The sequence below is a fragment of the Pristiophorus japonicus genome, chromosome 18 (genome assembly GCF_044704955.1).
Source record: "Pristiophorus japonicus isolate sPriJap1 chromosome 18, sPriJap1.hap1, whole genome shotgun sequence".
In the NCBI taxonomy this organism is placed as follows: domain Eukaryota; kingdom Metazoa; phylum Chordata; class Chondrichthyes; family Pristiophoridae; genus Pristiophorus; species Pristiophorus japonicus.
In genome coordinates, this window is record NC_091994.1 from 26,430,755 (window position 1) to 26,453,583 (window position 22,829).

Below are 22,829 nucleotides of genomic sequence, written 5' to 3' on the forward strand. Positions count from 1 at the left end.
AATCAGCAGTCACGGTTGGTTTAGAATTTTACAATTTGCTTTAGAACAGAAGGCAAAGCTGTCAGTAATGCATATTTTTAGGGAAGGTGCAGTTGCTGCTGGAGAATATAAAGAAATGGCAGCAGAGTGTGAAAGGAATTGTTGACATGACTCCACGGGGAGGGGAGGGGAGGGGGATTCCCCAGTCATGTGTTGTGCCACAATCACCATCTTAAACTTCAAACACCATGGCTGGCTTTGATATTTGAAGAACAGATTTGCAACCAAATTGGAGTCTGGACAGATCACATCACTCTAGTTGAGCTGCATTAATGGAAAGGACTCCTTTCCAATTCCTGTGCCTCAACATTAGATACTATATTGGTTTCATTGGACTTCAACTTAACACCTTGCAGGGCATAGAATGTCACAGCAGATACTTCGAGCAGGGTCTGGTTGCAGAAGCTGCACCTACAGACCAAGCCAAGATGGTGCAGCACCTGTTAGCTCAGTTGAAGGGCCAATATGGCACAGTCCATCTCCAAGCCTCTGTTTGAAGAGTGCTCTTGAGAGACATTGCAAATGGTCAATTCATATCTTCAGTTCTACAACAGCAATAATTTTATATAAGCGCCTACAACGTCCCAAAACTCTTGGATGCTGTTAATGTCATGGAAAACACTTATGTTAATTTTAGTGCCAAGTGAAAATTGTTCATTGGTTCCAGCAAACCCAATACAACAATTGTGACATTTCCTTATTTGCAATACTTATTCTATTGAGTCCATTGATCCGCTTGCTGAGGTTCCACATGACACTGGAATACTTCCCATTAACGTGTTGTGAAATAAAGTTGAACATCTAATGGGATCCCGAAATGTAATCTGAATGATCAAATTATTTGAATGGCCAGTTCTGCCTATTTGAGATCTGAAACTCAATCCTGCACAGAATTGCTTCAAAACCATTTTGACCTACCTCATCTATGGAGTGGTTACATATCTGAGTCTGCTTTATATTGCGGTGGTAGATATACTCTGTATGTTTGATATTCTGTTGGAGTATTCATGGAATCATAGAATGATACAGCACAGTAGGAGACCATTCAGCCCATCCTGCCTGTGCCAGCTCTTGGAAAGAGCTATCCAATTAGTTCCTGTCTTGGAACATTTAGAAATGTTAATGCCACTGCAGTTGAAAATCAAAATTGGAACCAAGCTCAGTCGGAAATCTTGTATTTTCTGTAGATCTCCCAAAAATACGTATTTGGAAATTGGCTTTTGAACAAAAACCTTTGGAATTAAAATTAACAAACAGTATCCACTTCAAGTTCCAATTCTTGTTTTGCCCAATGTATCAAACCTAGTCACGTGATGAGAGAACATATTTAAGTACAGGTGAAGGGTCTTGCAGATGTACCAAAATGTTCCACAAATTTATGTTGTTGATGCTTATATGCAGATGAAGTGCATGCTTGTGCACAATTATCAATAAAGGTGTAATATTTAATAGCATGAATCAGAATATGCAAAGTTCTAATGTAAGTAACTTAATTTACCATGTGAGTAATAGCTTTTATCAGTGCTTCTTAAGTTTTAAAAAAAAATAATAAAAGTGAGCTAAGCTTTTCAAACTGCATTGCTGATCAAGTTGCAGCCTTCAAAATTGTGTGAATATTAGTTCCTTCCACTATCTTAGTATATTGGGCCCAAGTTTCGAGCCGCGCCTAGAACGGCGCAGTCCCGACCTGGACGCCCATTTATCGCGCCACAAAGTTCGCCTAAAAAAAAAACCTGCAGATTCTCCACCTCCCTGCAGGTCCTCTGGCCCTCGGCGCAGCGCAGCAGGAGCTGTTGGGGGTGGAGCCAGGTCCCTGCGCTGAAAACAGTGCCGGGACCTCTGCACATGCGCTACAGTTGGCGCGCAAGTGCAGTAGCTCCAGGCGCCCGAAACTGTGTGGGAGGGGCCCGAAGCATACAGCCCCTAGTCCTGACCGAATGGCCTCGCTGGGGCTGCATGAATAAGGCTCCTCCCACGGCCAGCTCCTGCTTCCTCCCGACTCGATTCCCGCCTCCAGACCGGACCCGACTCCCGCTCTCTTTTTCTCTCCGCCCCCCCCCCCCCCAGCCTCCGGACCTGACCCGACTCCCACGTTCCCTCCGACCCGACTCCCACTTCCCGCCTCCGGACCCGACCCGCCTCCCGCCCCCGACCCGACTCCTGCTTCTACCCCCCCCCCCCCCCCCCCCCCCTCCCTGCCCGGACTGGATCCGACCTGGCCTCCCTCCCCCTGACCTGACCCAACGCCACCGACCTGTAAAGGCCCTGCCCGAAGTCTCGGGCCTGGCCCGTTCAGCCTCCCCCCCCCCCCCCCCATCTCCTTTCCCCCCACCATCTCCCATCTCTCTTCCCCCCCCCCCCCCCCCCATCTCCTTCCTTCCCCCCCCCCCCCCCCCCCCATCTCCTTCCTTCCCCCCCCCCCCCCCCCCCCCATCTCCTTTTCTCCCCCCCCCCCCCCCCCCCCCCTCATCAGAGACACACTGGGGGGGGGGGGGGGGGGATCCCAGCACGCTGTTGGAGGGCTCCCGGTGCTGCAGTCGGTAAGTAGAAAATGTTTTATTTATTGATTTTTTTTTTAATTATTTCTTTTTTTTTGATTTATTGATGTATTTATCATTTATTATTGATGATGGCTCTTTATTTGTAAAACTGAAGTGTTTAATGTTTGTAAACTTCTCTTTAAACACACCCCCCACCATTCCCTACGCCTGATTTTCTAAAGTCTAGACAAGGTTTTTTCGAGCGTACAAAAATCTTCACTTACTCCATTCTAAGTTAGTTTGGAGTAAGTTTTCACTCACGAAACTTTGAAATCAGGCGTAAGTGGCCGGACACGCCCCCTTTTGAAAAAAAAATTCTGTTCCAAAGTGAAACTGTTCTAACTGACTAGAACTGGAGCAAACTAAATGACAAGAATTCCGATTTCTAAGATACTCCGTTCTAAACCAGTTGCTCCTAAAAATCAGGAGCAAATCATGTGGAAACTTGGGGCCATTATGTTAGTAGTCAATGCTTTTGTACAGTTCAAGTATTTGAAGTTCAGCGTGTGATTGCATCAAATGACTTGCACTTGATATTTTGTACTTGAGGGATGTTTTTATTGTATTTTGGTCAGTAGTCAAGATGATGACGAACACCTTCCCCCAGAGCAAAAAGCAGAAAGAGAGCGGGAGAGGAGAGTAGCTAATAATGCTCGTGAACGCCTTCGTGTGCGTGACATCAATGAGGCCTTCAAGGAACTTGGACGCATGTGTCAACTCCACCTTAACAATGACAAGCCACAGACAAAACTGCTTATACTCCACCAGGCTGTGTCAGTCATTCTCAACTTGGAACAACAAGTCAGAGGTCAGTTGGTCATAGTGATATCAACTGGCATGGGGCTATCTGTATTTGTGAAATACAACATGCCTAAAGGCTTGTCTTCCCCACTCATCCTCAAGATGCCAATCCTGTTTTATACAACTCTAGCACTTGCATGCAATGCATGTCATTTGTCCTAGCATTTTATTTCACAGCAAATTAGATATAAAATGAACATTCAGTTTCACGTTTGTGCTTTCCTTAACCACTTAAATGGTGAGGAGGGCACAAGCTTGATGCTTCTGTTTTTTTTTATACAATTTGTGAAACAGTACATGCAGGCATGTCTGCTCCAGAAGTTTTACCCAGTGTAATTTTGAAAAAAATAAGATGACTAAATAAATAAAAGCAATTCAAAACTCATTCATCAAAAATTCTGCGTAACAGCTCCTGCCTAATGAGTACACCTCTTGGTGTAGCATTATACCAAACAGACAAGAAGGCTGCAGGTTTCATTCCCAGTTAGCTGATCTCCGATGGGACAGCAGTAAGGGCAAAGCAGTTGCCCTCCGTACCCTTGGGCAAAAGAAGGTAAAAATATTAGACCAATCCTCGCACCCGATTTCCTAAACCCAATTTCTGTCTGTTGGGCACCGCTTGACACATACAGCCCTGGAAATTGTGCGAGGACCGGATTGGGCTTGGCAACATAGTCGAATAGCCTTGCACAATAAAAATAAGCACTTGGGCAAGTTAACGGGCCTACTGGCACTAGTAAGAGTCACTATCTTCAGATGAGGTGGGGGCAGAAAAAGAAAGAACATTGGAAGAAGGGGGAGAAGATGCAATATAATCTTCAAGCATTTGCTGCTGGAAAATAGCGCATCATTGCAAGTTGTGAAAAGTTGAACGCAAACTTTTTGTGTTCTCCACTGCCTCCCCCTCTTTTTGAAAAAATATTTGACTGAATTTTCCTTCTATATCCCAATTGACTACATTTATATGTGGCTGTGCATATGTTGAGCCTAATTTTGAAGAGCAGTAAATGTTGATTACTCTTCTAGCTAAATTAACATAACTTTCATCACCCCTCAAACAATTTATAAAACCTGTGAAATTCCAAGAGTAACATCAGGAAGGAAAAGACCACATGATAATTTGTTAGGCCATATTATTGGGTTGCATTCAGCCTCTGCTTTTGAAGGTTGCCCAAAGGTTAACCTGGAGTCCTTGGTCCTCTTAAACATGACATCTTTGCTTAATTACTATGGATTTTAGTGTTTCTGTTGCACCTATTTGGAGGTGTCTTGGGTTGTAGGGTCTGGAGAATATTTCCTATCCATCTTGCCCTCCACCTTGCTTCTATGCTCTTCTTATCCCCTCTCCAGCCCTCCAAATTAAGTGCATGCTGTGTATAGTCATCTTGGCATACTCGTGCAGTTTAACATTTCCTTTGCAGTTCACTGTAAACTTGGATTTGGGAGTGTTTGCATACAGCCAGCTTTTGCTCTTAGTCATGTTCTTTTGTCTGACTTCTGTAACAAATGTTTTCTGCTCTCCTGTTCTTAGCTTGGATGGTCCCAAGCCATGGTCACTCACTGGTTCCATTCTGACCTCGTACTTGCTGCTTGGCAGTGTTCAAAGCAGGAAATTGATACAAAATGTATGAATTATTCGATCTGACATGTCTGGCAACTCTGATTTTATTGCTGATACTATAGCCATTCCAAGTACTGATTTACTTGGGGTACTGGCTCTCTAAATTGTTCTACAACTAACAAATTTACTGGACTTCTGTCCAAACCAGACCCTGTTTAAATTATAAAAGCATGCCTCAAGTTTCTTCTAGCTACCCCGAGCATTAAAGGTGAGATATAATTCCTAGTTGGCCTCAATTTGCACACCAGGCAAATAGCAGACAGTGGTTACAAAATAGTTAGTGGATAATACAAAATGACAGTGTGTCAGCATGGTAGTTGCAAATGATCAAGGAAAAATAGCAAGGGGGTAAAAGTGAGAAAGAGAACATGAATGCAGAGAACAGAGAGCAATGTTGAAAGAAAAATCCAGCAAGGCCAAATAGTCAAGTTTAAGAAACGAAAAGGGTTAAGAAATTAAGAAAAATGAGTAGGCTATTACCTCTGAAGTGTTGATGCAGATTAAGGAAATACTAGTTAGATTTATAAAGTTAGGTTGAGCTGTTGGATATTTGGGGCTTTCAGATATGCTGGTTAGTTTTAGCTATCGCAATGAAAGGACTAATTTCATTCTGGATCGCTTCCAACCCTTGCAAGAGAATCTAAACAGTTGTGGAAATGAATTGAACAATTACCTGATACAGTAGCTGCTCTTTCTCGTAAATTCATAAAGACGTAGTTATGTGTGTGAGACTTTAGTACATACATAGCAACTCCTTAGGGTTATATAATCTCCTGTACCTATCTCTTTTAGCAGTTTGCTCTGGGTGTAACAGTTTGTTACTTCAAAGGTTAAAAGGCAGTATATCCTTTTGTTGGCTTCGTTGGTTATATCTATTTACCACATATGTTTGCAGTACTCTGGCATCTCACTCCACCAAAGTTAGCCAATTCAGAAATGCAAACTGATCAATTGAACCAAATTTGAGCATCTGATGAATTTTTCAATTTTAAGCTACATAAAGGTGCATTGTAATATATAGATTTGACAGCATTTATATATTTATGCGCCTACAAAAGGATTACGGCTTCTTTAAAATTGCCATCCCTAACTAACCCCTGTTCGCACTGTGAACCCTGCAGTACTGATGAAGGCTTTACAGGCGAAGAAAAAGAGATGAAGGACCGTGAAAGGCGGATGGCAAATAATGTCAGGGAGCGAATTCGCATCAGAGACATTAATGAGGCTTTCAAAGAGTTGGGCCGCATGTGTCAGGTGCACTTAAACACTGATAAAGCTCAAACCAAACTGATCATCCTGCACCAGGCCGTCCAGGTCATTCTCGGCCTTGAACAGCAAGTACGAGGTAGTGTACAGTAACTAACTTTGTACTGAGAGCAAAACACTGACTGTTCCTGCCATTTTAGATGTGTTGTACTGATTACCACCAAGAACATTTAGACCACTTTGCAACTAGGGGATCCAAACTGTTGAAAATGTATCTGAATTAACTTTCATTTTCACCTTTTGTAGTACACTTTTTTAAAAAGAATATTCTTTATTACAAGTTCATTCTAATTTCATGAACACTGGTAAGTCTTGGATTGTAGAAATTTGTACAGGCTCATTAGTGATTTTTAAATGAAATGGATCATTGTTTCTTAGTTGTGAAGTGAGTTTGCTAAAACCTGCTGAACTGTAAATCTCATTTTTGATCACTTAGCCGTCATGCAGACAAAATGCTTGGCAGTAACAAATTAGACTTTCTTTTAATTTGGGAAATCAAGGTGAAGGGCCAAGGTCTAGAATGCAAGACACCACCAAGATTGAAAAAAGTAGGAGAGAAAACGAGGTAAATCCAGAAAGTAGTGGTTAGATATTGCCAAGCTTGGATATTTTTAAACCTGAAGACTGAGGAAGATGAAGCGTTCCTGGGAGAGAATGAGTTAGAACAGATGAGTCTTGATTTCAACACCCGTGAGGATGCAGGATAAAGGACTATATGTGCAGTCCCAAAATTGTTTATGTTCTTGATGTACACACAAAATCTACGCACTCCTCCTCTTCCCTTACCTGATAAGTAAATCAAACGCATTGTTGTGTTGACATGGTTTCCCTAACTGACTTGAAATTGTTTGAATTTTGGATGAAGGGTGGGAAAGTGGTCTGTAGTTGAAAGGATTCAAGACCTGGCCAGGAGCATTTCCCCACTACTCCTCTTCCTGTTACTCTTCCTCCTCCTGAAAGTGGTGATTTACGCTGGAGTCTGGTTATAGAAGTGCTGGCAGTTTTCTAGTATTTTGTCCAAGTGGCCATTGTCTGTGTGTGAGCCTGAATATTGGCCAAATTCAATCTTGCCTTCATTTGGCCTGCATGCACACTTCCAGCAGGAGTTGCAGGATACCCTGCTGCGGTACAACGTCACATGGTATATTTAGCTATCGAGTCAACCAAGGCAGCTCTAAGCAGCGCTTGTGAATTCCAATTAAACTGAAAGGAAGACCAACCAGATTGTATTAACTGGAACAAAGAGTGCAGTTTTATTGAACGGGCTGGATTTTCTGTTGCCTAATGCCTCAGTTAGCAGCCAGAGGAGGCATTAATGGGAGCATAAGAGGTTACTGACCGGGAGTGCAGCTTTTAGCACCCTGACTGAAAATTCATTAGAGGCTCACTGGGGCTGCAAACCAGTAGCACCAGGCTTGCAGAGTCGTTAACTGGTGGCTACTTAAAGGGGTGAGGAAGCACTTCATTCGGAGGTCACAGTCAGTTTGCAGCAGCAGAAAGACAGACATACCAGTTGAGCTTGAGAGAAACTGATTTCTAAAACTTTAATGGGGGCATTGCTAGTTCGCCAGTTCCCCGGGTCTGACTCGGGAGTTCCGTGCATGCGCAATTGGTCCGCCAAATTTATTGACCAAACTTTTGTTATCACCCCCTCCCCCCAGCTGCAATGTGCAACGGCTGATTTAGCACCCCTCTCTTCGACCAATTCTAACAAATTTCTGGGTGCTAAAATTACCACTCCACCTGGGTTACTGCCTCAAATGAGGAGCAACCAAATTTCTCTTCCTTGTAGTATGGTACTGAGCCATACAGGTCTTGAGCTCTATCCCTGGTCTTGGGGTGAGACAATGATCAGAGCTCTGTATTTCACTGAATTTCTACTTCCTAATTCAGGGATACCATTGCTAGAGTCCCTGCTTCTGATATCTATCTGGGAAAGCCCTGCCGCAAAATGTATGTAAACATTAGGGGGCTGAAATTGCTCCTTTCAGGAGATGCTCACGGGGCGTTAAGGACTTTTCGCCCGGGGGCAGCCGGTGGAAGCAACCCGGCCGGAATTGCCCCCAGGATGGAGGCGGTGAAAGCGCCACGCTCTGTAATTTTCGCCCTGGGCCTGTGCACGACGAACCCTTTATGCCCCACGGGGGAAATTGCCCCGTGGGGGCGAGGTTGGCCCCACAAAGCTGTGGTGGCTGGGGCGCCCTGGCCACCTTTTAAAGGAGAGAGCCTTGCACTGCGTCCGACATTTTTTGCCGCTTGACTTTGCAATTGGCCCAACATACAGCCAGCCCGGCACTCCCTGTTGGGTGCCAGGCAACTGGCCCAGCCGAAACCCTCCCTAGTAGCCCAGTGAGCGCCAGGAAAGCGGCTGCAGAGTTCGCAGGGGCCCTCCCCTTTAAAGGGGAGAGGGATGTTGTGACACATCAGTGGGACATGGCACGTCTGCGTCGCACTGACATCAGAAGACCAAAATTCCAGGATATTTAGCTGCCCATCTTGCCAGGCGCTAAGTTTTCATTTAATTCGAATTATGTGTCCCAAACGGGACGTGGGGCAGTTTTACCCCCTAGCTGTTGGAATTAGACTCGTCTGTCATGCCCTCTCCCCTACAGTTGAATAGCCTACCAACAGACATTTTCTGGGCTCACGTACTTAAAATGACCACTTTGACGAAGTACATACAGGAGGTTTGCCTGTGCCATTGAAACCATACCCAGAGCGTGCTGTAAAAACCTGGAAGGAAAAGTTCAATTCCCTCCCCATTAAAAGCATTCAGCAGCCTTGGAGTGAATTGATTGGATATGTGAGGGTGTTGCTGACAGTATCGCAACAGATTTTATACCAACTGCGGAAACATTTGCAGTCCAACAGATTGTGAAGATAGTTTTCAGAAAATACAGAATGATTTGCATTGTTAAATCTTGTTACCTTTTTTATGAATATTTTTGTATTGAATTAAAGAACAGTTTTATATGCTTCAAAATTCAAAAATATTCTTCATTACATTTTGTTTCAATCATTGATCTGGCACTTGACGTTTTTCCTTACAAATTGAATACTTTGTGCAGAATGAAACCCCTTTATTGCCTCTCGATACAGATTATGCCACTTTAAATGAAGTGAAGCAGAACGATGCTTTGACTACCTGCTTTTTATGGGAATCTGTCATTTTAAACTTTTGTCTGAAGGAATTAAGTCATTCTAGTGTATAGTTCCTAATATATTGGGTTTCATTCAAATCTTCATACATCTTTAATTTTGTGAAAGGAAATGGATTGTATTGAAGAATATATCAACTGGTTGATACCCAGATGTTTCTATCAGTTTTATTATAGTTTGTATTTTTTATTTGCATTTTTCTGTACTGTTTCGTCTCTAGAACGTAATTTGAATCCTAAAGCTGCCTGCCTTAAACGAAGGGAAGAGGAGAAGGTATCTGCAGTAGTAGGAGAGCAGCCACTGCCCCTTTCAGCTGCACATCCTGGTCTCGGAGATAATCACAATGCAGTGAGCCACATGTAGGAGGTAAAATGTTAATTGGTAGAATGTGAGAAACTCATTCTATTACATTTGATTAAAGTTATAAGTATTGTAAACTGGTACAACTCAGTTCAGGTACTTCAGACTGTCATTTTTTTCCCCTTAACTCTTCTCAAAATAAACTTTTGTGCTAAAGGGTTTCTGATAGGGCAGTGAATAATTTGTACTGTTAATATTGAGTGGATCTTGGGTGGTCAGACTCTACAGTTTGCCTTGGTGTCCTGGGATCAGTAGGAGAAAAGTTGGCCAGGGTCCCTGATCCTGGTGGCTAATCTAGTGGTCCCTGTTGTAAAGCGCATGGATATAGGATTGGGCTGACTACAGTGCCACCTCCTTTTTGGTGCCACACCCTGCTGATACTCACTGACTAGGCTCATACATGAAGAATGACCTTTGGGTTAAGTGGCAGAGATCTGTTGGTACCTTTGGAACAATATTAGAAGCCATTTTTATATATTAAAAATAACTTCTATCTAAATTCATTTCACTCCTTTGAATATAAAATTGTATAATACTTGTTTAACCCTGAAGTTTTTAAGAGACCAGATAAAGTAACCTTTTCAACAAATACAATTTGCATTTATAGAGCGCTTTCAATGTTGAAAAGACGCATAATTTGTATTTATTCAGTCTAACAATGTTAGCAGTTTAGTAACTATGAACAATTTCCATTTGAGAATAAAACATTTTTTAAGAACAGGAAAATATCATTGGCACCAACAAGCTTGTTTCATTTTTATAAGTTATCCCTCCCCTCAATTTAATTATCCCTGATGCCATTTATACTGTCACTTCACTCTCTTTCTCCCCCCCCCCCCCCCCCCGTAACTTATTCCACAAGTCTATTATCCTTTGTGTGGGGAAAGTTTCATGTGCCGTTTGAATTTTTTGTTTCCTCCAGTATTTGAAACCTCCTTTAGTGAACAATTTCCCTTATCAATTTTGTCAATTTCCTTCATAATTTTGAAAACTTCAATTGAATCATTTAAGTCTTTTTCCAAACAAAAAAGCAACTCCCTTTTAACTTTAATTTCTGTTTGTGTAGTATGTATAAATTTGTAACTGAACATTTCTACTAATATACTCTGAATTCATGAGTGACCATTTTGTGGAGAATTAGTTTTGCTGAACAAGAAATGCCTTTATAGAAATCTATGCAGTATTGCTTATAGTACATTAATTAGCACGTAGACAATAGCTAATAGTGTGCACAATGGTAAAATCCACTAACAATTAACTTTTTTTTTCCCCAGCTCCATCTGCCTGGTTTAACTGAAGGTGGTGAGCAAGAGGGAGGGACACGTCATCTGTCATCTTTCTCCTTAAGGAAGAGACCTTGTTCTGCCAAAAAGATGATAAACTGACAAATCCTTTCTGGATCAGAATTGCAAATGTGAACATGTGCATTTGCCATATCTATCTAAAAAGGGGGGAAAGTCGACACATATCGTTGAAGTACTGGATCTCTGTGCTGCAAAAAAGATTTTTTCTACAGCCCAAAGAAAAAATCTTCCCCGCAGTGGAAAAAAGGAGTTAGTGCCTAAGCTTATTTTAAATCCCAGTATGTTTTAATGAAACTTACAAGGATGTGAGGTTGTTTTGGAACAAAATTTCAAAAGTCCTTTTTTGCTTGTTTTGTAAGCAATTGGTCTTATTGTTTAAAAAGAAAACTTTTGGTGTCCTTGGTTTGCAGCATTCCCAGCAAAAATATTTGTCTTACTCAATTGACACATGACCACTCCATGTCTCCCTGGTAGTTGGCTGGGAGGGATTGTTAGCCAACGGACAAAATATTCTACAGAGCTTCTCTTGCCCTACCTTTACGATCAGGTATATCTGGAGGGCCAACAATATGAGTGCATTACAAAAGCTAGTTCATTCATTTGTAGGGAGTTATTTTATGTAAAATGAGCAAAACTATATTTTTGCATTATTAGACTTTACATTGTAGTTTTTTAAGGTAGCTGGGCATAGTGTGTACTTAGAAATTGAAAGATCTTTGAAGACTTTCATATTGCAACAGATATTGTTGCAGATTCTAGGTATTGTATGACCATAGGTTTGTCATGAACTTATTCAAGAGTGGGAAAAATTTCCACATTTTGTAGGATTCCTGCACAATGTACTGTTTAAATGTTTAAGATTCATATGAATTGGTTGTGGAATCTAATCAGGATGTGAGCAACTTGTGTAACAGTGGCTTGCATTATGCCAAGCTGAATTCATTTCTGCAGCAGCCTGTGTACTGTGGAAACGAACCCATTGCAAATAAAACACGGAATCAGTCTTCCACTGAGAACATATTCACAGACTTTCACCAGCCAAGCAGAAGACACAGTACTTTTGACATAACTTTTTTTATTTTTAAAAAAAAAAGATGTGAAGTGGAAAACGGGCAACAAAACCGTGGGACTGAATGAACAAAATTTTTGACATTTTAGGGTAAAATGCCTGACATTTCTAGAACTGCATTAAATATTGTGCAGTGACATTTCTCAGCTCATTTTGAGTATTGCAGATGTATGTAATAGTTTAAAAAAAAATTACATGTGGCCTTTTCATTCTTGTACTTGTGATGCAATGTGAACAGAATGAAAAATGACCAGTGCCTAACATTTCATTAAAAGCCTCTTTTTTGTCTAGTGCTTTTTTGCTAAGAAAAGACTTGCAGTATACCCTTACAAAGTGAAATTTAAGGAAAAAAGTTGGCTTATTTTCACAACAGCGATCCTTTTATACCATAATTCTTGAAAATGTCTTGGATTCTGAATGTTACTTTTTGTAGATTTTTACTCAATGTCTGATTCCAGAAGTTTATTTTACTACATTTAGGTAAGGCTTCTTCTAGCACCCATACAGTACTTAAATGTTGCACAATTAGATTTCTGATTGTGTTGCTGAGTGCCTCAAGTTCCTTGTGGTTTTTTTTGTATTTGTACAAGCATCAAAACAGCTGGCTGGAGTATTCAGAAAAGTAGTTTAAATCATTTCCTTTTGTCTTAGTAGCTAATGAGAACTGTCATGTATATAACAGTAATGTAGCAATAAATGTGCCATTTTTATAACAGGAATGCCCCTCCTTTTTAATGTCCGTTTAATCTTGTATACCCAATGTCATTGTAATAAAGGGTTTACCTTAAATTTAAAAGAGCTGCCTTTAACTTTTTCACTGTAAATTAGCAAATATGTATTGGGAAGAGAGTATTGTAATTTACATCTGTAACCTTTACTTTCACTTTTATTCCTTTTAGAGAATAAGAGGAGAAAGAACTCTATTTCTGATGTAATCTCAATGGTCGTATTATCTGGCAATATACTTTCAAAAGCTTGTACTTACACCTTTTTGCTCTTTTGCAACTTTTTGTACATATTGATTGTGTCAGTTATGACTTGTTAATTGAAGGATAATGTTAACCGTTTTAAAAATTATTTGTAAAGTACTTGAGATTTGAAGCTTTGCTACAGGTCAGTGGCTATGTTTCTCCAGCAGCTCTACCAAAAAAATTCTCCACTGGTTATGGATACTGGTCCTGAAATTTCTGCTTGTATTATCATTTTCTTTTGCTCACTCATGTAAACCTTGGCTCAGCAGTAGCACTTTTGCCTGAGTCGGATGATGTGGGTTTAAGACCCACTCCAGAGACTTCAGCACGTAATCTTAGTTGACACCAATACTGTGCTGAGTGCGCTGCACTGTCTTTTGGGTGAGATGTTGTACTGAGGCCCCATCTGACCCCTCGGGTGGACATAAAAGAGCCCATTGCACTATTTGAAGAGCAGGGGAGCTTCATGTTCAAACCTGGTGACTTGGCTAATATTTATCCCACAACCATCGTCACAAACAAATCTTGTTGGACCTTGCTGTGTGAAAATTAGCTGCTGCATTTCATTTCCTCACATCACAACTGTAACTACACTTAAAGTATCTAATTGGCTGTCAAGCACTTCGGGACAGTTTGAGGTTGTGAAATAGACCGTCAATCTCGCTCTCCTTCCTCTTTCCATCACCACCTCCCTCACCATCTCATCATCTTCCCCCTCCATCTCTCTGTCTCACTCCTTTCCATTTCTCTCTCCCTCCCCCTCTTTAATTCCATCCCTCTCTCTTGCAATTTCCTTTTTCTCCACTTACTGTTTTTGTTTCGAACATCTTGCTGCTGTTTGTCTCTGGAGCACTCTTTATCCCACTTAATTACTGCAACATTCGTGCTGTCACATGGAAGAATAAGGGTCACAGAAGTCCAGAGTGGGACATCAGAATTTCAAAAATAAACCAGTGCTGGAGGTTTTTAAAACTGCATCTTCTGTTGGGATTGCTGTGACTTGTACACGACAGCCAATCTGGAAGAACCAAAATAGTTTTATTCATCATTGATTCTGGTCCTCTTAGCCCTTTCCCTTGTCCCTCTTCATATCCCACATCTGAGAACAGGTGCTGTAGACTTCCCTGTGTTGCATATCATCAAAGTGCAGAATACAAATATTTGAAAAAAATAATGGTTTATAATCTCCAGGTTTCAATGTTGTGGAAGCTAATTTGAATGTTCTTCCAGAATATTTTATGGCACCTGTACTATTTCCACTGTGGGAATTTTTGTATATATTTTCATTCTAGAAAAGGACTTCATGCAAGAAGTATTAAATTGTCACAATATTTCATTTGCGTTTGTATCACATGAAGTACTTTGATATAACCAGAGTTGTCTTAGCAAAATTCGTGTTTTTTTTTTTAAACTAGTGTTCTCCTTCCCCTGATCCTAGGAATTGTTTTACCATTGGAGTTAACACAGTCCTTTGGGCATGGAAGAGGCATTGAAAGTTTGAGATGCAATTCGCCTCAACTACTGTTATGCAACACGTTTAATTTCATGATGACCACGACAAGATGAAAATGAGGTTTATGAGGCTTTCTTTAAAAATTGCTACTGAAACTAAAAGACCAGTCCAATGTTCAATGTCCACAGTACCCTTATCTAAAATTTGTTACAGTTAATAATCTAAACCATCCAGTATTGGGATAGGTTATAAAACATTTGTGCAGTTTGGAAAAAGTGTCATAAACTGTAATTGCTGTATTATATTTTAATATGCAACAATTAGTATTTGAAACATGCATATAGATGTCAGTGGCCCTTTTCAGATTGGTTTAGAGCTCAATTTTTCCTTGCTATGTAAAACTTCCAATATGCCAGTGGGTAGAATGCAGTCATTTCACCCCTCATTTCAGGTTCAGATCCAACCAGGTCAATGGGGTGAAAGGTCTCTTCCTACCTACTTTGGGGGAAGAGTAGTGAGCTGGATGGAGCGTGTAAAGAAAAAATATATAGAATTTCTATTCAATGCGAATAAACAAATTTGGGTGTGATGGAGCATAGTTGCTAATTGACAAATTACATTGAGTTTTGTTGGGACATTAGTATGGATTGCTAAAACTTATTTATGTAAAAGTTAGTATTGGGAAGGGTATTGGTTTGAATTGAACTACAGATATTTTCATAACTACAATAAATGACAATTCAATATTTATATATGCAATTTTGAAGTCCTGATATCTCAGTAATATTTAAGAATTTAGCCTAACACTAAAGATTATTTAAAGCACACAAGGGTACAATCGAAACATGGAAGTACATGACTTGAGGAAGAATACTTCATTTCCCTGTTGAAATTATTGGAAGTACAGTTTGAAAGAGTAACTTACAATATTTCTAAATAGAATTTTTTTTGGTCTTTTCAACAGTGAGCCATTTTACTAGAAAAACTTTGAGAATAATAGTTTAAACATTCCATTCTCAAACTATTGCTTTTATGGATGAATTTCCATCTGCAACTACATGTATATTCAAATTTTGCCTCCTGGAATTATTTGTTTCTTTTCTGACCTTGGATCATCTCTTAACTGCATACCATGCAGCATGCCACCTAGTACCTTTTCCTTATGAAGCCTAGAATTTTGAATTGCTGAGATTGTACCATGTCTTCCCACCCCCTCTAATTTTGAAAGGTTTTAATTTCCTTCGTGCCCCCCCCCCGCCCCCAAAGTCCCAAATTAGATGGATAAATTGGGATTTGTCCTGCGCCAGGAGACTTGTTTCTCTGGAATATTTTTGGTAAATGTGGAAAACTGCAAGTTTGTTTCCAAATTCCATCTTGCAACTACTGTTAACTACATATGCTGCCCAGAAAGTAGTTAGCTGGGTAATAGCTTATTCCTGGGGGCAATTCAATTAGCAATCTGTTGTGAAAGTATCTGAGAATGCAAGGTGTGTATGAGTAATAGATAAAAAGACTCAATAATAGATGCTTCCCCAGGCCTTCGACTAAAAATATTGCACCCTTCTATTCCTTCAGATTTTCAAAGAGATGTGGTTAGAATTTGCTAGTGTGGTTTCTGTGTGGTCAAATCTTTAAAGATTTTAATTTGTTCTTTCAGATATGAAAGTCCCTCAGAAGAGATTTTGTTTCGTAGTTCTCTTGCACCCTGTAGAAAGTGCCCTATTAGACATAAGGTTAACATGTTCCTGTGAGGAGAAATGCTCTGCTATTGAGAACTTTTTAAAAGCCTTTAAGTATTTTATTTCAAGTTGCTTTTAGAATTAACTTAAATTTCTGGTTCATACCCTAACTTCCACTTTCCTAGTGTATCAATTTCCCCTTGTGACACCTTCAGCTGTCTTTTCCCCCATATAACATTAATCACTTAGCATTGCTTCTGCAGTATTAACTTGTATAAAGGCTACAAGGAAATAAGTAAGTTGGAGGTGCATTATATATTTTTTTTTTATACTGGGCACTAAAGTTTGTATCAATATGAAAACAAACTTTGGACTAGGCATGAGTGTTTAGGTTGAAGGAAAGATATACTGTAGAATAAAAATGTTTAAAAGAAAAGCAAAACTTTTGCTGAATCTCCATATACAAAATGTATCCAATCAGAGAACAAAACTACTAGGTTAAAACCTCTATTTGGCGCCATCTTGATCTTGTGGTCTTTTGCCTGCTATCCTAGTGTGTGTGTGTGTGTGTATGTATAATATATAACTGCATGATGCCTGTGCTTAGTTTCAGGCTTTGTGGATGGTATATTTCATGTCCTCAGGATATGCCAAAGCCTATCACAGCCAATAAGGACGAAAGACTTTCATTTCTTTCACAACTTTCACAACCTCAAGGGCTTTACAGCCAATGAAGTACCTTTTGAAGTGTAGTCACTATGGTAATGTAGGAAACATAGCAACCAATTGCAGGCAGCAAGCTCCCACAAACAGCAATATGACCATGACCTGTTTTAGTGGTGTTGATTGAGGGATAAATATTGAGCAGGATACCAGGGATAACTCCCCTGCTCTTCAAAATAGTGTCATGGGATCTTTTGCATCTACCTGAGAGAGCAGACAGGGCCTCAGTTTAATGTCTCATCTGAAAAAAACATTTCATATTGATAAGTTTCTTCTGAAAACATAGCTCTCCGTACCAAAGGAAGGATATACTTGTCTTCGAGGAGGTGCAACAAAGGTTCAGTAGATTGATTCCTGGGATGAGAGGGTTGTCCTATATGGAGTGATTGAATGGAATAGGCCTATATTCTCCGGCGTTCTGAACGAGATGTGAACTCATTTAAACCTGTAAGATTCTGAGAGTAGATGCTGAATGGCTGTAGTCTGAACTAAGGGGCATAGTTTCAGGATAAGGGGTCATCCATTTAGGACTGAGGTGAAGAAAAATGTCTTCACTCAGGATTGTTTCCCATCAGCTGCGCAGTGCTCTAAAGGTACTGTGCATGCATAGAATTTTGAATGGGTAAGGGACTGTGCAGGGCCAAAAAAGAAATTAGAGGGAACTTTGGTTGTGAATCTTTTGGAATTCTCTACTCCAGAGGCCTGTGGATGTTTGGTTGTTAACTATATTCATGGTTGAGATTTTTCGACTCCCAAGAGATATGGGGATAGGGTGGGAAAGGAGTTGGAGTTGAAGTTGAAGATCAGCCATTATCTTATTGAATGGCTCAAAGGGTTGTATGGCGTACTCCTAGTTCTTAGCCAATAAGTTTCCTCAAAGAATCTGATATCCCAAGGACATGAACAATGTTATATGCAAGTTCTTTATTTAGAATTAATGAGTAAAATGGTTCAGGGATAAGAAATTTCCAATGAGATTTATGCACATTTTCTTGCTTTACTTTTTGTAAATTTCTATTGGAGCCCAATTCAAATTTGTATTTCCTGTTGTGTTTTGCCTGCTTCTTTGTGATCATCTTTTGTGTATGTGCTACTGCTGATACACTGAGGAAGCAGAAACTGAAATGGAAAAAGTGAGATTTGATAGCATGAAAAATTGAAAGATTGTTGTGTTGGGTTGCAGCATTTGATGGGGAGTAGCATTGCTAACGATACGGCATGAATCTTCAACACCATCTTGCATTTATATAGCATCTTTAACATAGGAAAATGGCCCATGGTATTTCACGGGAATGTAATCGGATAGAAATTGCCATTAAGCTAAAAATTATAATTGGAGTGACTAAAAGCTTGCTCAAAGCGGTAGATTTTAAGAAGGGTCTTAATGGAGGGAGAGGTTTAGGGATGGAATTTCAGAGCTTGGAGTCTAGATAGCTGAAGGCATAGCTGTCAATCGTGAAGCGGAAGGAATGGAGCTGAATGAGGGGCCAGAATTGAAGGAATGCAGAGTTCTCCGAGGGTTGTCGGGCTGGATGAGAGCAAGACATTGAAGGGATTTGAACACCAGGATGAGAATTTTAAATTGGAGGTGTTGGGAGCCAATCTAGGTCAGTGAGCACAGGGTTGCTGGGGAGCTGTACTTGGTGTGGGTTAGGATACAGGCAGCAGCGTTTTGAATGAGCTCCAGTTTATGGGAGGCTGGCCAGGAGAACTTTGGAATAATGGAGGGTGGAGGTAGCAAAAGAAGGAATGAGGGTTGCAGCAGCAGCAGGCAGGGGTGGAGACAGGCTATGGAATTGGAAGCTGCGCTCGGGGTCAAATACGACACCAACATTACGAATAGTCTAGTTCGGCCTGAGGCAATGGTCAGATGGAATCGCAGCTTGACACTTGGCGAGTGAACGGAATTTGTGGTGGAGGCTGAAGACAATGGATTTGGTGTTCCCAATGTTACTGCAACTCATATAGTTCTGGTCAGAGAAGCAGACTGACGACACAGGCAGTGGAGGGATCAAGAGATGTGCAGTCAGCGCACTGGCTTTAAAATGGAAAAATTGCGCATGCAAGGAATTTTGAATGGGCCGGGCAGCCTAATAAATATGAGAGGGAATATTGGTAGTGAGGTGTAAGGACTTTGGAGAGGAAAGGGAAGGTTGGAGATGGGGCGGAGGGTTTATGGATGGAGTTGGTTGACGAGGGGAGGATGACAGATTTAAAGGGACGGGCGGTACCTGAGCAATGGTGCCCGTGGAAAATGTCGGCTAGCATGAGGGTTATGAAGAGAAGTTGGGTGGTCCGTATTATTGAGAATAGTGTCGAGCTGTGTCTCAGACAAAATGAGCTCAGAGAGGTCATGAGGGCAGATAGGAGAGATGCTGGTTTGGGTCTAGGTAAGGGAGAACCTTCAGCACATTGAAAGTCTCTACTGTTTGGAATACTTGGAGTAGGCAATTGGAGCTGGTTGCTGAGAGAAAAGGAGTGCAAGTGTACACTGCAGTTTTCATCAGTGAGTTGGTTGGTGATAAAGCACAGCAGGTCACATTGATGGGTTCAGTTTATTGTACAGTGCATTTTGGTGGGTTGTAGTTACAGTGGAAGCGTCAAGACGTGCTAGTGTATTATGTTTGAAACTTTTGGTTCTTGAACTTTGACAGTGCCTGTTCTAGAGGTATAAGAAAGTAAATGCAGACCATTACTTCAAGGTAAGCCAAGACAATGTAACATAGGTCAGAACTTGTGGAAAATTAATCTTAGGACATATGTTACAGGCCTGAGGTTTGTCCTGGATCAGATTTATTAAATATAACCTTTTTTATTGTGTGTTTTATTCTGTAATTGTAAGAAATTCATGATTTTTTTCTGAACTGACTACTGTTCAAAATAAAAGCTTATTTTCTCCCCTTTCTCAAATAGCAGCCGAGAATTGAGGCATGATGTCTCAAAGCAAGCTGGATTGTTCAATAAATCAGAAGAGGGAAGCCCTCCAGTTTCGTATTGAGGGGCATAGCGTTTTGAGTGTAACATAGATGCTACATGTCGCTAGTTATTAAGGTGAAATATGGAATATGCCATTATGGCTATGATGTATCTCGATTTATAGTTTTAATTAATTATGAAAGTACCTTTTTTTAAATCTCATTTTGCGTCAGCTTCACTTCCAAAGAAAAGAGGCTAGTAGTACAGATTCTCCAGATCCCTTCTCATAATGTCACTATATGGGCCTGTGTAAAAGGTCCAAATTACAAAAGATATTATTTTGAAGTACTGGTGAGAAATAAAGTATTCTCTTATTGCTTTAATGGAATTGATGGCAGGGATACTGTTCTGTAGTTACCAATATCCAACTTTGATCTATTTTTGTGGGCAGGCATAATAATTATAGCTTGCCATTTAAATTACCAAAAAAAACGATAAGTAGATGATCTGGTGTGTAGCTATTTCCTCAGATAGGACTATCTGTGCTTATGTCCTATTGGGTCAATTATTTTGTTCATATGCCTGACCATTGATTTTTCCTGTTTGGGTTCAACTGTTCTAGAGTTTTTGATAGCTGGTCTTAGATTTTAGACAACTTTTCATAAAATATGATTTAACAATTCTAATGTATCTACAGATGTGTACTTCATGCCCTATTTTTGAGAGGAGGAATACTGGAATTGGACCTGATGTAAACAACGTTGTCTTTTCCACGAGTTCTTGGAGCCTTCTTGGTAACTTCTACAATTGAGTCTCTTTTTAACTAATTTGACTTTTTTGAGGACTTCAAAGCATCGACATTTATCTAGTCCCTTTTATATCCTGGGGCCTTCCTACACCATTGTTTTATAGGCAAACTGCACTCAAACTGTTCGCAGTAAGGTTCCACAAACAGCAATGACATAAATGGCCAATTCTATCCTGCTTTGGTGGTAGTGGTTGACGAGTCAATGGCGGCCAGGACAACAGAAGAACTTCCTTGCTTCTTGAATAGTGCCAAGGGATCTTTCACATCCACCTAAAAAGGCAGTTTAAGTATCATTGCAAAGCCAGTACGTCTGACAATGCAGTATTGCTGATGAAAGTTTAAGATATGTGCTCAAGTCCTGTAATAGGGCTTGAACCTACACCTTTGAGCCACAGGTAAGAATTTCGTAACTCAGCTAATCTGTCCTATGGAGCTAGCTATAATTGTACTTCTGACTGACTTGCAGATGAATTTTTAAATCAAATTGGCCTGCCTTGTCCTTTCGACTATCTCATATTTCCTATTTGTTACAGCCTTACCGGGTTTGGGGTAATGCTGTAATTTCATTTTAATGAGGTCTATGAGCGGATACCAGATTCAATGGTTTCGATTAAAAGTGGCGTTCAGTAGTGGAAAGTACAACTAACTTGATCTGAGCCCAATTGAAATCAAAACTGCAAATGTTGCATTTCACTTAATGGCTTGATCTGTGTTTCTGCTGAGTGCAGAAGGCTATAATTTTGAACGACTTACCTGAACATGATATTGTTGAAACTGAAGCTCAACTATGGAAGTGCATACTCGGTTACATTGATAACTTGAGTATATTATCTTGCAAATTCATAATCGCCCGATTTGTTTCAGAGCTGTAAACCGCATTCTCCTCTTCGTCATTTGGTAATAATCGGTACTGCGCAGGAGATGGTTCAGGAGATTCTCGGCCAATCCGGGAGGTATTGTAACCTCAGAGGGCATGTAGATATTTACACCCTGGACTGGCTACATGCAGTACACAGAAATGTGTTTCCCTACCTTCCAGCCACTCCTGCCTCAGATCCTTGCAATCCTCTCAAATTCCCCTTCCGCTGTGTGACTCTCCGATGTTCTCGTCTTGTTTTCTTGCGCGCCCGCAGCATCGCCGCCACCACCGCAGTGTGACCAGCCATCCACCAGGGGCCAAGGTATGCATGGCTGGCTGTAAGTGAACTCCAGGAACTTAAGTTGGGTCACCGGCAGTCGTGCTCGGGAGTCACACATCCTGTTCCGGGAGACTACTGGGCAATTCTTGAGGATTGGCAGCCCAATACTAATCCATTCCGTACATTCACCGCCTTCTCTATAGTTAAATTAAAACCGACTTTTCATCTCCGCCCCGCCCCCAATGTAAAATATGTGACTTTTTAAACATGATATTGATCTCATCTGTACCCTTTGGCATCTTAAATATCAATAAATTCACTTGGCTCAGCCCTTAATGCCATAGTCATATGATGAAATCTCTCGGCAACCAACAACCCGAAACCTGACCAGTATTCAGTCCCTGCCTGAAATATGCTTTCTTGATTGCATTTTGACTTCGGAGAGCACACCAGAAATAATTCCGCTTAATAGGACTTTTTCAAAGCGTTTCTATTATATCAAATTTTAGACATTTATGCCAGTTACTTTCTTAAATACTTCAATCACCGGGTTTTATTTATGAAACTCGAGTAATTATCAACTACATATTTCAAAATATATTTTACGCCGTGCAACGTTACATTTAAGCCATCTCTAACATTACCTCTCCAAGTAAACAAATGACATACTGACGAAATGAGTAGTATATGAATGCGTCAATCTAACCTGGTAAAAGAGTTTCCATCGACTTCTCCCGATCTTCCACCGTAATTTCGGCAGAAGCCCCAGAGAAACGCGACATCAGGCCGTTTATACCATTTGGTAGGGTTTCTGCTGAAGATACGGCGGAAGATCGGGAGAAATCCCGTGATTTCACACTTAAATGGGAATTCTTGGAAGAAAAAATATGTTTGCCAAACTTTTTGAGTTTGATGATTGAGAAAAGCCCTGCGTATTTTGGGCCGATGCGAATGATGGCATGGTATCTTGAAAAGGATGCA

General features: G+C 40.6%; 1 protein-coding gene across 4 annotated transcripts in view; it reads left to right on the plus strand.

The window, feature by feature from the left end:
• Positions 1-12,955, plus strand: part of LOC139228614 (transcription factor E2-alpha-like) — a 143,104-nt gene extending 130,149 nt beyond the window's left edge. For 2 of the 4 annotated variants that reach the window (XM_070859793.1, XM_070859792.1), the window contains exons 18-20: positions 3,155-3,387; positions 9,647-9,792; positions 11,061-12,955. In XM_070859793.1, the coding sequence (XP_070715894.1) occupies positions 3,155-3,387; positions 9,647-9,789 (376 nt within the window). In that variant the 3' untranslated portion in view covers positions 9,790-9,792; positions 11,061-12,955. Of the gene's footprint in view, positions 1-3,154; positions 3,388-6,122; positions 6,347-9,646; positions 9,793-11,060 lie in introns of all 4 variants that reach the window. The other 2 variants (XM_070859794.1, XM_070859795.1) reach the window with 2 other exon arrangements.
• The last annotated feature ends 9,874 nt before the right edge of the window (positions 12,956-22,829 follow it).